We start from the raw sequence: 14026 nt of genomic DNA, 5'->3' as shown, positions 1-14026 counted from the left end.
GGAAAAACGGGAGGACTGAGGCATGGGGCGGGGGGGTTCCTGCAGCCAGCCGAGTCGAGTCGAGTCGAGTCCGGAAGGGAAGGGTTCGGGCTCGGCTCAATTTTTATCTTGCAGGGCAGGGCACACACGGGGAGGTAGAGTAGAGGAGAGGAGAGGAGAGGTACGCAGATCCACATCTCCAACGACGACCTAACATCAAGAGGAGCCTGAGATAGCTTAGAGCTATAGCCACGAGCTGAACTTGGTATAGTAGAGTAGAGCAGAGTGCTCGCTGCCCTTCTTCAATACTTTGCGGGTCCTCCCCTTCCTCCTCTTCCTCTTTCGCCGAGTCACGCCGACCTCTCTGCAGATCCGCATATACGCTGCATCGAGGCGGTCAAGCTCAGTTGTATTGCAAGCTACACCAGTGGAGATACCGTATCCTCAATTGCAAGCATTTCCAGGGACAGACTCGTATCTCCCTCTTACGCTCCTTTAGTCTCTCGCATCCTCGGCAGACTATAGCAGTCCCCTGCCCTAACTAGACTAGCTGCAGTACGACCACGCCCTTTCCCGATTGCTCCGTCTACTACCTCTTGCAATATGGCCTCCTCCTTCGCCTCCTCCTCTTCCTCAAAACCCCCGCCTTCAACATCCCTGGAATCAGCCAGCCCTCCCCCTGCCTCCTCCATCCCCTCTCTGCGTTCTCCACCCCTCCCCTCTCAAGCAAAAAAGACTTCTTCCTCTTCCGCTTCACGTCCCTATCCCTTTTATCTAGGTGGTCTAGCAGCAAGTTTTGCAGCCTGCTTTACCCACCCACTAGATGTAGTCAAGACTCGCATGCAGAATGCATCGAGTAAACAGGGAATGTTTTCTGCTCTTGCTAGGACGGCAAAGGCAGAAGGAGTGTCCGGACTTTATGTAGGATTGACGGCGAGTTTGAGTAGACAGATGAGTTATAGTCTTGTCAGGTGAGTCAAAGGCAGTGAGCACAACGCAGGGGCATCTGGCGGCGGATAGCTGATAAGCAAAGTCATCTTCCCACGACGGTGTAGGTTCGGCGTGTACGATGCTCTCAAGGAGCGAGCTTCCCGTACGCTTCCCCCTGGCCAGAAGAACCTCCCAGCATGGAAGATGGGTCTATGTGCAAGTGCAGCAGGCGCCGTGGGAGGTGTAGCAGGTAACTGGGCCGATGTCCTCCTAGTGCGGATGACCTCTGATGTGCTCAAGCCAAAAGAGCAACGCTTTGGCTACTCGAATGCCCTGAGCGGTGTTGTAGTCATGGCTCGCGAAGAAGGCATCGGCTCCCTCTTCCGTGGTATCGTACCCAATGTCACTCGTGCAGTGCTAATGAACGCTAGTCAGCTAGCCACGTATGATCTCTTCAAGACTGCCCTTCTGGACTCGGGGTACTACAAGGAAGGGACCTGGCTACACTTTTCTTCGAGTTTCCTGGCAGGGACAGTAGCTACAACAGTGTGTAGTCCGGCCGACGTGATCAAGGCGAGGATCATGGCTGCAGATGGAGGAGCAGCAGCAGTGGTGGATAAGCTACGGCAATCTGTCAAGCAGGAAGGGATTGGGTTCCTATTCAGGGGGTGGAGTCCAGCTTGGATTCGTTTGAGTCCGAATGTGAGTCTTGCGCTGAAGGATGACGCGGTCTGACTGCTCACCATGTAGCAAGTACTGACACGCCCCTTATTTCCCCTGCTACCTATGGTACAGACGATCATCATCTTCATCACCTTGGAGAAGATGAAGGCCTTTGTCGACTGGCAAAGGCAAAAGACCGGAGCGGCCACAGAGGGAGCTCTCCGGTGAGATTAGGTTCACACGAAATGTTCAGACTCCTGAGCCAAGTCAGCATCAGAAGCCAATCACATTCAAAGTGACGACCTACTTTCAGCCAGGAGGGACAAAAGGGCTTCAAAAGAGAGGAAGGAGGAAAGAGCAGGGGCTCTCGTACCCACCCTGCTCAGAGCTACACGTTCAGACTCTACAAATGTGCACATTTCAAAAAAAAACAACAACACAAAGATTCCCCCAATCCCTGTCACTTTCCACATTGAAGCAGAAACAGAGACATCCCTGTCACTTTCCACATTGAAACGAAGACAGAAGCAGCCGGACGCATCGTAGACTTCAAACACAGCAATGCATCACCTTGACTTATTCGCCAAAGTATCTATCATGTTCACTCTCACACTCACGCTCACGCTCATGCTCACACGCACGCCGCGCTGATTTACATGTGGAAATCTACATTGAGTGTCATGGTGTCTGGATGTATGTATGGAGAAATGCGTGACGGATGAAGGGGAAATGGACCAGATCTGAGTTGGCCTGAGCTGAGCTGAGCTGAGCTGAGCTGAGCTGAGCTGACAATAGCTGTGTGCTGTGCGAGCGAGGGAGGGTCGTAATGGAGTACATGGTGGTCTGGTGGTCGTAATGGTACAAGATTCTAACAAGAAGTGGGAACGGATAGTGGAGCCTCTCGCTCTGTCGTCTGGTCTGTTTGCCGTCGTCGTATCGTAGCGTAGCGTAGCGTAACGTGTAGTGTCGTATTCATCTTCCTTATTGTTCGAGCCTTTGAAAAGGCTTGGTCTCGTTTTTCCTCTGCGAGAGCCGCTCCTTTTATTGACAGCTTCCCGAGGACCTTCTACTCGCGGCGATCGAAGTAGCCACCATCGCCAGGAAGGTCGGCCAAATTCTCAACGTCATACCCCTCATCCTCGCTATCGTCTTCGCTGTCGTCGTCATGTTCGTCGTCTAGATTATCAAAAGCGAGGGCATCAAAGTGGTCGTCGATGAGGAGGAGATGCCCATCGTCGTCTTCGCCTTCAACGAAAGGGTCGTCCATGTCCAGGTCCGGGGCGCCGTCTCCGAAAATGCCTGCATCCGCGAGGCGTTGGAGCCCTCGCTCACCGACACGGACGGGAGCATCAGGATTTCCGTTATCGAGTCGCGGTACATCGTCGAGGTTCAGCTGCGGGGCTGCCGGTCTGAACCTGAACTGTGCTTGTCTTTCCTGTTCCACATCAATATCGAAGAGCCAGGCCAGCTCATCTTTGGTGAGGGTGTCTGCCTCAGCATTCGCTACTGGTCTCTCGCTTGCAGCTCGTCTCTTGGCTAGCTGGACGATGCGCTCCTCAATAGTGTCTTCCGCGACCATCTTGAGCGTCGTAGTGGGGCGTGTCTGACCGATACGGTTGATACGACCGATGGCTTGCGTCATGAGCGCTTCGTTGAGGACTGGCTCGACAATGATGGCGACATTGGCAAAGTTGAGCGTCAAGCCAGCCGCTCCTTCGCTCATCTGATAGTTTGAGAGAGCAGCAATTGATGGTCAGAGGAGAAGCAAGAGCACGACTGTCTAGTGTCTCGCACATACTCACCTTCATAGGGCAAAGCAAGACAGGAGGACCAGTCTCATCTCTGAAATTGGTCAGAGCCTCCTGCTGAGCAGTCGAGGGGCCCGCGAAGACAGCACACTGCAGTCCAATAGCGGTCAAGCTCTGGTAGACTCTGTTCAACATCTTGCTGAACAGGGAGAAGATGACAACCTTGGTCGTGGGATCCTTTGCCAGCCGGGTCTTGACCTCGGATGCGATGCAGTTGATCTTGGATCCGTAATCGAGAGCGCGGAGATCAGTATTGTCCTGATTCGTGCCCTTGACTGCCTGTGTGATGTCGTCTACGCCCTTGTAGGGGCGGCGACAGGTGGGACATTCGTTGGTGTTCTTGCGCGACATCTCGACGAGACATGGGTAGCATGCTGAATGCAAGCAAGGAAGTACACCTGCAATGACAGGCTCTTCGAGGCTGGGAGTCCAAAGGGATAAATGTATTATCAGTCTCATTTGCACATCCTCGATCGGACACCTTCCTGCCATACAACTCACCAGATTGGGCAATGTCCGCCCTCATCAGGATCGTCGCTAGCTTCGCCGTCGTCACCTTCTTCGTCTTTGTCTTTCTCCTTGCTCTCTGGCCCGAGCACCTCTGCTAGTCGATTTCGGTTCCACCTGAGCTCGGCATGAAGCTTCGTCATCTGCACTTGTATGCTCATGACCTTGCTGTGGATAGCTGCGAAGGTTCGTCTAGGTATCCAGGTCCACATCTGCTCTTCTGCACGGACGCCATCCTTGCCTCCTCGAAGCCTGTTAACGAAGACAGGCTCGGTGCCCTCACCTTGACCTTTGATGGCCTTGAGCGCAGCTTCTTGCGATTCTTTGCCTGTGCCTACGATCTTCTCAAGCCAAGCGGGATCCTCGACGGTGCCTACGTCTCGGGCGACTGGATGGTAATATTTCTGCTTTCTGGCAGGCACGTCCCTTGCCTGCACGAATTTCTTGCGGAAAGTCAAATTGGTGACGCGATCTGGGTCGAGATAGGCAACGGGCCTGGCAGGTTCTCCGAGGGCGAATTTGATCCAGTAAAGTGCTTCGGGGATGCGCAACGCTGTCTGACGCTCGGTTCCTGAACTTAGTGTCTCACCACTGAGGACGGTATCGGTTTCAATGGCGTCTTCGCAGAACTTGGCAGACTGTAGCAGGAGCATGTCGACACCATCCTTGCTGAAGTGGCGACCTTCCTCGAGCCAATACGTGTTGTCTCCCCAGGAGTCAGTGTCCATGTCCTTGTCGACGTAAGCCTTCCGCATCGCATTTGAGACGAGAGCCTGGACAGCATACATGATTTTGCAAGCATTGAGCTCGTCCTGAGTCTTGCGAGCCAGCCGTCTGAAGATGCTTTCGAAGCTCGCAATGTTGGAGTAGCCAAGGTCAGGAGCAATGGAGGGATGTGAGATCAGCTTCCTCAGATTCATGACCAGCTCAGGGTCTGTCAGCTTCCGATCGTTGGTTAGAGCCCTGGCAATCGTGTCCCTCGTCTTCGTGTACTGCCTCTCGCGAATGCTCTGCTCGAGCCCAGTCGCCTTCACCTTAATCTCCAGCTCCTCATGCATTGGCAGAACGATTTGCGCGTCGACGTCAGCGCGCTCGTGTCGCCACATGATCTTGGCGCAAAGACCGCGGAGACGGCGAACCGACTCGGCATCGCCTCGGTAGAATGCAGCTTCGATCAGCTCAGCAAAGACGGCACGAGCCTTGAAGAGGTCTATGTCAAGGTAGGTACAGATGGCACTGAGATCTTTGGGCTGGTTCAGAGGCGTAGAGCTGCACAACCACGAATTCGATCGCCAAAGCGCGTTGCACATCTTTGCCAAAGGTGAGCTGGCTGCCTTGGCGGCAAACAGCTGAGATTCGTCCGCCACGATTCTCCACCAGAACACCTCCAAGAGAGGAGAAATAGATCGATCGATTCTATTGTCGTATTTTGCGCACGTACTGCGCGAGTAGTCTCTTGAGAGGTCTTCGTAGCTCACGAAGACAATGAGGATTCCCTCTAGTTTCCTCACCATTTCTGCAACGGTGACCCCTTGAGGGTCAGTCTCCTTCCAAGTGGGCTCGTACAGGAGGATGGGAGAGGTGGGCAGATGTCGCTGACATTCCTGAATCCACTGTGGCAAGAGCGCCTGGGGAGCAATGATGAGAGTGGCAACCGAAGTGACGGGCCTGTCTTCCGGAGCCTTCTCAGCAATGATACGGGCACTGAGCGAGTAATCTTCGAAGCAGTCAGGCCTTTGGTGCGCAGCAACGAGAGACAGAATTTCCAACGTCTTTCCAAGACCAAGCTCATCGGCTAGTATACCACCAGGAGTGTTCGGACTGGAGAAACAGAACTCTGTTCGGCTGAGCATGCCTGTGACCACATCGATATAGAAGTGTCGAGGAGACCTTTCTTCCTCGATCCTTGCGTCTGTTTTCGCCTTTTGCTCGCTCATACGAAGATGCTGCTGGGATGGGCCAGCAGCCGAACGCTTGCTGCCTCGCCGCGCTTTCTTCGACGGCGGTGGAGCTCCTTCGAAGCTTTCTCCAATTTTCTTCATGGCGAAGGAATACTGTTCGATGCAAGAACACAGCTCGATGCCCCTGGTCTTGATGCGAAGCCAGTGGGGCATGGGCATGCCAATGTCTTCGTCGACTGATGTCTCTCGTGCGATCATCCAGGCCAGAGCTTGCTGCTGAAACTTGTAGAGAGGCGTAGCAACAATGTCCTTGGGGGGTTCTACTGTGGGAACCTCCTCGGAAGGTCGGCAGGCACGCATCAGCGAGTTGATGGTCACGGACAGTGGCAGGTAATGCTCGCGCTCGATTGGATCAGTGGGTAATACCTCCTCTATGGACTTCCTCCCAGACTTGGCAGGCTGTGGCTTCTCCAGTATCGCTTCTTCAGCCTTGGTCGACTTCATCTTAGGCCTAGGAGGCGGCGGCCTAAGGTCGGCGACTGTGCGCAGCGGTAAACTGAGCTGACGCTCGGGCAGTGTGTAAAACAGCTGACTTGCTTTCCCATAACGTCTTGGTCGCCACCAGTCTTCGGTGGCGTAGCTCCTGTCGATCTCGATGTGAGCACAACAGCCGTCGTGAACGTCGTTGGGGGACGAGTTCAGAATGCCTGCAATGAACCGCCTCAATCGTCCTGCCCCTGGTCTTGCCTTGGCGACGATGCCTCCCTCCTCTGGTACTTGACCATACTCTAGCATCTTTGTAGGAAGGACAAAGTCTACTGACAGCGTCGCCATGAGGTGCCAAACCTTTCTGCCTTTGTTGTCGACGAAGTATGCGTCCTGAGAACGCCAGTGTGAGGAACCACGTGAGAGTTGTCTGTCAGAGAAGAAGGGTCGTTGAAGAATGATGTATGCATTGCGCGGAATGATCCATTCCTGGTCTATAAGGCAAGGGCTGAAGTTTCTCAGAGGATGGTCTTTGTCGCGAGGGGAAGCCAAGTCCAGGTAGCCGAGGTTGAGCACAGTATCCGGGGAGATGGCCTTTGAGTCGGGGCCTTTAGCAGCCCTATACTCGTTGTTGAGACGCTGAGCTACATCCTTGGGGGCGTAAGCGATGATGGCCAGACGTCCTACGCCGACGGCTTCGCTCTGCTTGCCGCCTCCGATCAGCTCAGCCTCCAGGTAGAAAGGATCAAGCTTCGACTTGCGCTTGCGGGCAGGACTGGGTACTGTCTTGCTAGAAGACGAGGCTGAAGAGTTTTCCTGCTTGATGGGCGTGTTCAGAAGTGTATTAGCGACGAGTGCTGCCGTAGAGGGCGGCTGACTGCCGGAAGCCTCAGGAGGCCTTTCGGCCAGGGGCACGGCCTCCTCGGTCAGCTCTTCATCCGGGTACCACTTCTGGAGGACTCTGATGACATCTTCGTAGCTACTGGAGTGGAACAGTCGCGTGGTGTAGCCTGTAGTCCTGAGGAGATCTACTCTGTAATTGGATCCCAGGTGGTACTTGAAGGTGCACAGGCCGATTGCATCTTGGACCTCTTCGTCCTCGTCCTCGTTGGACTCTTCAATTTCCTCTTCTTCGACCGTCTTTGACTTGCTACGGGCTCGTGCGGGATCTTCGGGAGGCGACGAGGCGCTTGCTTTGCTTTCTACGCTGAAGTGTGCTGAGCTAGGGGGCCCGCGGCCATCGTCTTGGTCTGGCTGATGATCTAAGCGGGGCCGACGACGAGGAGGCATGTCGGCGGGGGTAAGTGTGGCCTTGTCAGCCGGGATAGTGGGAGGGGAAAAGGTGGTCTAAGGTGAATTGAATGGAATGAAAGGGGGGATGATGGAGGTGGAAGTGGCAGGGGGGGACAGAGGGTGAAGAGGGAAGGACAGGGGCAGAGGCAGCCTTTGCAGAGGTGAGGTGGAATGTCCATCGTCAGTCCGTCTTGTCGTCCGCCGGAATGACTTGGAGTGGTCAGTGTGCTGATTGCCCTGCCATTGTGCTCCTCCACTCCCGTCGCGCCTCTTTCCGTGTGCGTGTGCGTGTGCAGGGTTGCAACTCCGCCCATCTGCCCTGACTGGGCTGGGCTTGACCTCGGCTGCACGCCTTTTTCCCCACAGTCATCGTCGCCTCCGCCATTGCTTCCTCCTTCATTTGTCCTCGCCATCATCGTCCGCCTGCTCATCCTCACCACCGCTCCTCACACCACATGTCTGCGCTGCTGTCTCTCTTCTCCTGTTGCGTCCCTGGACGGCGGTCACCTGCCTCAAGCTCAGAAAATGCGGTGAGTACAGGGAATGCATCCATCCTCTGAACACGGCACTGACTCTGATGCGATTCTGAATGCCTTTCTGCGTTGACCGATAGGACTCGGAGCGGACTCCTCTGCTCCGCTCCAGTCCTTCAAGAAGTCCCAACCAATCAGCATCGCATCTCTCAGATTCCAAAGGTGGACCATCAGCTATAGCAGGTGCGGGCGCTCCCTCTTCTCCCGCCAATCAAGGCGATGACCCTGCAGGAGCAGCAGGAGCAGCGAGCAAGCCAGCATATACTACCGAAGATCTAGCGAGCATCACTGGCTGGGCTAGAGCAAAGTTTATTCCATTGAAGCAGCCCAATGTACTCTCCGAGAGGACGGTGGACGAGAAGGGGAAGAGTAGGGGGGCCTTGCTAGAAGAAGTGGAGATGGACAAGGCAGAGTTGGCCAGTGTGGGTCAGGTGAGCAACATGGAGAAGAGGATCATGCGCTTCGTAGAAGATGCAGACGATTGTCTCACTTTTGATCCCTTTTCTGTCCTTCCTCGCCGTACAGCCCGATGATCAGCTCAAGTCCTTGATCGAGAAGCTTGCGAAAGGGCTCGCCTTTGATGGCTGGACGGGACAAGAGACCGACGACAAAGAACGAGATCGAGATGCAAGATCAGAGTCGGGTTCAGAAGCCGGAAAGTAGCGCCGAACGAGTGGCCTAGACCGACATCACCACCGCATACTTGCTGTTGCTCCGCTCAAGTCTGCTCCAGCTCTCACTTCAGTCTATACCCACGCCGGGCGACTCATCGGACCCCGTGCATCAGCAATATGAGAACATTCATTATCGTAGCGAGGCCCTTGGATTGTAGGCGATAAGTCAATCGAGAAACAGCATAGCAAGAAGTCGAGCCCATGTCCTCCTCACATCCGTTGTATACTCAAGGCATCCTCGCATGTCTCCTCACCCACTCCTTTCCACCCTCCCACCTCCACGCCTTGCCCTCTGACTTCCACAGATCCCACATCACCTGCGAGTAGTCGCGGTAGACATTGGGCTCCTTGAGATAGTGGAGGGAAATGGTGGAAGTCGTCTTTGGAAAGGTCCAGTTGTCGAACCAGGAGCCCATCTGGATCGAGTAGCTGTGCGTGCACAGTGGGGGAGAGGGGCAAAGGAAGTGAGACGACTGTAAGTGATAGCGCTGGGGAGACGTCGTCCACTACTCCTCCTAGGTGGTGTGGAAAGGGGCAAAGACTCACTCCAGTGTAACGACGGGCTCCCTCTCTTTATCCAAGCTCAGCAAGTAAGCACCCAATCTCGCATCCTCATTCCCCCACGTATCCTCCTCGCGCAGCTCCTCTCCTCCTCCCAGCCAAGCCACCAGGGGCCAGCTGAGCACATAGCCCAATCCACCAAAGTGGAAGGGAAAGTCCTGCGCACAGCCCCAGGCAGTGCCGATGTAGAGAGAGGTTTGACAGGAGAGGGGAGCGAGGAGAGAAAGGAGATTGGGGATCACGTGGAAGGTATCGTCGTCCGTCTCTGCCGCACCAGGAAGAGGAGGATGGTCAGTCAACCAAAAAGGTGCTCTTGCATTGCCACTGCTCACTCACTCATTGCGAAGCGAGGAGGGCGATTGTCGGAGCGCTTTTGCGCTAGCCAGCGAAAGTACTGGTATGTCTTGCCCTCGGTGATGTTGTCCTCTAGGTCACTACTCGGAGGGACGCACACGGGACCAGGAGGGAAAGAAGGATGTCAATAGGCTTGAACTCGGTGTAGTCTCAGCCCTCTTCGGTACACTCACAGTAGTACGATATCTCCAAAGCGCTGTTGCTCCTCGGCGAGGAGGTGCATCATCTTCACCTGCTCCCTCGCCAACGCAACGTCCTCTTCCTTCCACCCACCAAATCTTACTGGCACTCTCCTCCTCCAAAACCCCATCATCTTAGCCCAACCAATCCACTGCACTAATCTGGTCCCTCTCAGCCGTCCCAGTAGATTTTCCGTATCCCGTCTTTTGATCCCATTCCAACTCACGAAGCTCCCATCGTTGGGACTGCCCAAGTGCCACCTGCGCATCCAGGGATCCCCCTTCGTCTTCCAATTCAGCGTCCCATCCCTGATCATCCTAATCGTCTTTCCCCAACCGCGCGGGTAGCCCAGTATGAAATTCCACTCGAGCACACCAGCAGGCACGCCCATATCCCCCCACTCGTGCGAAGGATGGGTGAGATTCCGTCCCTCGTCCCCTCCCTGGTGAAGCTGGTACCGCTCCTCCTGGTGAAAATGCGGTAATTGCCGGCGGCGGATCAGATCCCTCATCTCCTCCTTGCCCTGCCGCACCGAAGAGAAGATTCCCATGAACAGCAGTGGCGAAGAGCTCGTCGCCCCCGCTAGTCCCGGCGCCAGACCCTCCCCGTAGAAAGGATGACTCTCCTCATTACATGCGAAACTCGAAGGAGGTGCATGCCGCTGCTCGTCTTGCAGCGCGGGAATACTCTCGTTGTGCCACCTCGGGTGGGGGTTCCAGTCTGCGTCGGGGTAGAGGGCTACGCGTGGGAATTGGGAGGAGGGGAGAGACCAGGGATCGGACCACCAGAGGGGGCTTTGCAATGAGTGCAGATTTCGTCTGAAAGGCGTCTCTTGGGCCGAAGAGACAGCCTTTTCTTCTGTATGCCGAGGGAGAAAGCACCAAGTCATTCCCAGGAGGAAAACAAGCAGGAGTCCTCCCGCTAGCAGACGACGGTACCGTCTCAGCCGTGTCGAGGAAGTGAGGAGCAAGCGGTCCCGCGGGTAAGAAGAGCGGTGCCTCTGCTCGCGTTTGAGCTTGGGAGAGACGCATCGCGGGGAGTAGGGGTCGGGTTGGTAGGAAATGGTGCGTAGGTGCACCATACCTGGCCGTCTAGAGAGGGAGTGGGCCGGACTTGGCGGCTGGGTCTGATGATGGATGGGCAAGGAATCGGCACAGCTGCGTGGCGATGGTGTAGACACTCTGTCTCTTTTCAGCCAGGAATCCAAGCAGCACTGATACGCACGAACAGGGTACGGATCTCTTCAGTACAAATCGTTATGTACCATTACCCTTGCCGCCTGGGAGGCATGCTCGCAGCCTGGCGGAAGCCTAGTGCCCAGGGCCCTGCCTCCCCCCAAATGCCCTACGCAGTGCCGGCCCGTCATCTGCTTGCTCCTACGTCCCTGGCCCTGGCCCTGACCCTGGCTCTTATTGCTATTCCTACTGCCCTTTGTGTCGTCATTGCTGTCGCTCTGTGCTGTAACGCCGTCGCATTGCAATTGGGACAGCCCTGAGCGGGACTTATCGACTTCCGGTCCGATAAATGCAATCTAGGGACGGACGGAGACGGAAGCAGACTCACTGTCTGTACGAGCCCCTTTCAAAGGTCGTAGGCTAGGGACAGCTCAGGTCACGAACACGCTCAGCTGAGCTCAGCTCAAACGGAACTACTTTTTCACACTCTGTATTAGCCAGCCTCAGGTCGTAATTTTGACATATTGAGATGCGACGATGAACATGAGCTGAGCAGAGGAAGAGAGTGGTGAGGAGATCTACGGGGGCAGAAAGGAGCGAAGGGTGACAGGGAGCCTATTGACAAGCGCTAAGTCGCCACCTAGGCTCCGAAAGACAGTGGTTGCTTGGGAGCGCCTACCCTTGCAAAGGTGAGAATATGGTCTAGTGGGTCGGCAAGCAGAGTTTGATGGATCAGTGTGACTGCGCGAGCTACCGCGCGCTCCCCTCCTCCCTTTTGTGTCGTGCTCACCTCCAATCTGATTCTCCGTGAATCCCCTCTCGCAGTAAGTGAAGTAGTAAAGCCACTTCCTCTTGAACACCTCCACCTCCTTATCCCTCTTCTCCTTTGGCAGATTCCTGATCGTAGCATGATCCTTCAGTAGAGCCTCCCTGATGCCATCCTCCCCATCAAATGAAGCTTCAAAGCGTTGTCTCCACTCCCTGAGGGTACGAGCATAGTGTGGTCCGATAGAGTCGACGGCCTGGAGGATCATAGTCCCTTCTGATCCAGCCGTCATGGCCGTGACGAGGGAAGTGACCGAGGGCAGGACACCTCCGGGGAAGATGTACTTCTTGATGAAGTCTACACCCTTGACGTAGGCTTCGAAGCGGCTCTCGGGCATGGTGATGCACTGGAAGACGGCTGTGCCAGTGTCCATCTTTAGCACCTTGTGGATGGCGGCAAAGTACGTCGAGAGGAACTCGATGCCGACTGCCTCCAGCATCTCGATGGAGACGACTCGATCGAAAGATCCCTCCCACTCTTTCGGCATATCCCTGTAGTCCAACAAGTGAACGCGGATCCGTTGCTCGAGACCTGCTTCCTTGATGCGAGCTTCTGCGAGCGATTTTTGCTCCTTGGAGAGGGTAAGGCTGTCCACGGTCACGCCAGGGACCATGTTGCATGTCTCCATAGCTAGCGATCCCCACCCTGTGCCGATCTCGAGCACTCGATCACCAGGGGAGATCTGGCAGCGCGAGATGTGCAGCCTGAGCTTGGTAATCTGCGCTTCTTCCAGCTCATCGATTGGCTGAGACGAGTCTGACTGTGGCGAGCCCAGACCTGAGTCCCGGGGAAGCTGCGGGCCCTTCGAACTCCTCGCCTTCGTAGGCCCAGCACTGCGGAGAGAGTTGGCGGCTGCCAGCGGGACGGGGGGAGCGACGTCTGCATCTAGCGAGGGGTAGATTCCACAGCTGTAGGTCATGTCCCTACTCAGGAAGCGCTCGTACATTGCATTAGACTGGGAGTGACGGTCAAGGCGGAGGCGAGAAAAATCAGCTGAACAGCTCCAACGGAGGGGGGAAAAGCTGTCTCTCGCACTCACAATGTCGTAATGGGCTCCAATATTCTTCAGGCTACCGCCCTTCGTGTTGGCATACCGCTTGTTGAGCTGGCCTTGGATATAACCCGTCACTCGCGAGGCAACTCCCAGATCTAGTTCTGAAAGTGCAGCTCGATTGTGGATGAAGAGCTGGCAGAGCGAGACAGTGAAGGGTCAGTCTGAGCGTCAGTCACGCTTGCTCAGTCCTACAATTCCTGCCTTCTTTGCCGCGGCTTGCCTGGCAGAGCTCGCAGCCCGAGGCTTGCGACTCACGCTGAAGCAATCTCCTAAGTCAGGCGTCTCCACTTCTCCTGCCATGAATGCTTCGGAGAAGCCCAGATCGGCGCCAAAGAACATCCTGACCCAGAAGGTATCATCCTTGACCACTAGGGTGGCCTTGATAGGGGTGGCCTCATTCAGTGGTCCTTCGCTAGAGTGGGAAGAGGAAGAAGCCGACGAGGAAGAGGCAGTGGAAGTGGAAGACGAGTGGGCCGTCTGTTGCTGCTGCTGCTGCGCTACAGCCACGAGTGATTGATCACCAAAGCGGTACGTGGTGCCATCTGAATCCTTGATGGTGAGCAGTCCGACTTGCAGACGGGAGAAGAGGGAATTGACCGAGGACCGCGCGAGGGATACGAGGGGTGACCAGCCGTATGACGCGGCTACTCTTGCTGGGAGGGCGAGGAGCGTCGAGGGGGGCGAGTCTGCGACGCCGGATATCATAATGGCAACCGAGAGACGGACGTTGCAAGGTGGAAATCAGGTGAGCAGGAAAGAAGCGCCAGACCAAAGGCAAGTGGGCAACAGGGAATGAGGGTATTTAGGAAGAACGCAGGAATAGGAAGCAGCAGAATGGAACCACGACGACGTGAACTGAGCTGTGCTGAGTCGGAGTGGAGTGAAAGTGGACCCTGGTCAAGCAAAGGAAGAAGCCAAGGTGAGGGGGGATGACAAAGGCTATGGTGTGGAAGGGGAGGGCGTACAGCTGGGGCCCAGGAGGCCAGGCCACTCGAAGCGGTGGGAAGTAAATTGGCCCGGCAATCACTTCTCGTTCGTCGTTCGCATGGGGCCACAGCGCGTGTGTGGAGAGAACGAAGGAAGCCAGCCACACACGCACGGG

At 55.6% G+C, this 14026-nt stretch overlaps 5 protein-coding genes across 5 annotated transcripts; 2 read left to right on the top strand and 3 right to left on the bottom strand.

Annotated features, from left to right (window-relative positions):
- The first annotated feature begins 116 nt into the window (after nt 1-116).
- BCV69DRAFT_293920 (putative DIC1-mitochondrial dicarboxylate carrier protein) lies at nt 117-2240 on the top strand. Its single transcript, XM_025493851.1, has 3 exons — nt 117-950; nt 1035-1611; nt 1705-2240. Exons 1-3 carry the CDS (start codon nt 583-585, stop codon nt 1798-1800), a joined length of 1041 nt encoding a protein of 346 aa, XP_025347952.1. The 5' UTR covers nt 117-582; the 3' UTR covers nt 1801-2240.
- Nucleotides 2241-2431: 191 nt separating this feature from the next.
- Nucleotides 2432-7564, bottom strand: BCV69DRAFT_312734 (hypothetical protein; the record flags this gene model as incomplete). The annotated part of the gene is made up of 3 exons (XM_025494965.1): nt 2432-3295; nt 3375-3801; nt 3882-7564. 3 exons carry the CDS (start codon nt 7562-7564, stop codon nt 2639-2641), a joined length of 4767 nt encoding a protein of 1588 aa, XP_025347951.1. The 3' UTR covers nt 2432-2638.
- Nucleotides 7565-8022: 458 nt separating this feature from the next.
- BCV69DRAFT_299266 (hypothetical protein) lies at nt 8023-8763 on the top strand (the record flags this gene model as incomplete). The annotated part of the gene is made up of 3 exons (XM_025494311.1): nt 8023-8097; nt 8181-8531; nt 8626-8763. The coding sequence occupies 3 exons, from the start codon at nt 8023-8025 to the stop codon at nt 8761-8763; spliced, it is 564 nt and encodes a 187-aa protein (XP_025347950.1).
- Nucleotides 8764-9001: 238 nt separating this feature from the next.
- BCV69DRAFT_312732 (hypothetical protein) lies at nt 9002-10964 on the bottom strand (the record flags this gene model as incomplete). Its single annotated transcript, XM_025494964.1, has 4 exons — nt 9863-10964; nt 9672-9772; nt 9321-9600; nt 9002-9203 (listed from the first exon to the last, which is right to left on the bottom strand). The coding sequence occupies exons 1-4, from the start codon at nt 10948-10950 to the stop codon at nt 9002-9004; spliced, it is 1671 nt and encodes a 556-aa protein (XP_025347949.1). The 5' UTR covers nt 10951-10964.
- A 554-nt stretch (nt 10965-11518) lies between these two features.
- On the bottom strand, nt 11519-13900 carry BCV69DRAFT_283006 (S-adenosyl-L-methionine-dependent methyltransferase). The gene is made up of 4 exons (XM_025492557.1): nt 13180-13900; nt 12910-13056; nt 11835-12825; nt 11519-11746 (listed from the first exon to the last, which is right to left on the bottom strand). Exons 1-4 carry the CDS (start codon nt 13627-13629, stop codon nt 11685-11687), a joined length of 1650 nt encoding a protein of 549 aa, XP_025347948.1. The 5' UTR covers nt 13630-13900; the 3' UTR covers nt 11519-11684.
- Between the last annotated feature and the right edge of the window lie 126 nt (nt 13901-14026).

This window comes from Pseudomicrostroma glucosiphilum (genome assembly GCF_003144135.1).
Source record: "Pseudomicrostroma glucosiphilum strain MCA 4718 unplaced genomic scaffold BCV69scaffold_7, whole genome shotgun sequence".
Taxonomy (NCBI): domain Eukaryota; kingdom Fungi; phylum Basidiomycota; class Exobasidiomycetes; order Microstromatales; family Microstromataceae; genus Microstroma; species Microstroma glucosiphilum.
Note: the sequence above shows the minus strand (reverse complement) of the source record. Positions and strands in the feature narration are given on the sequence as shown.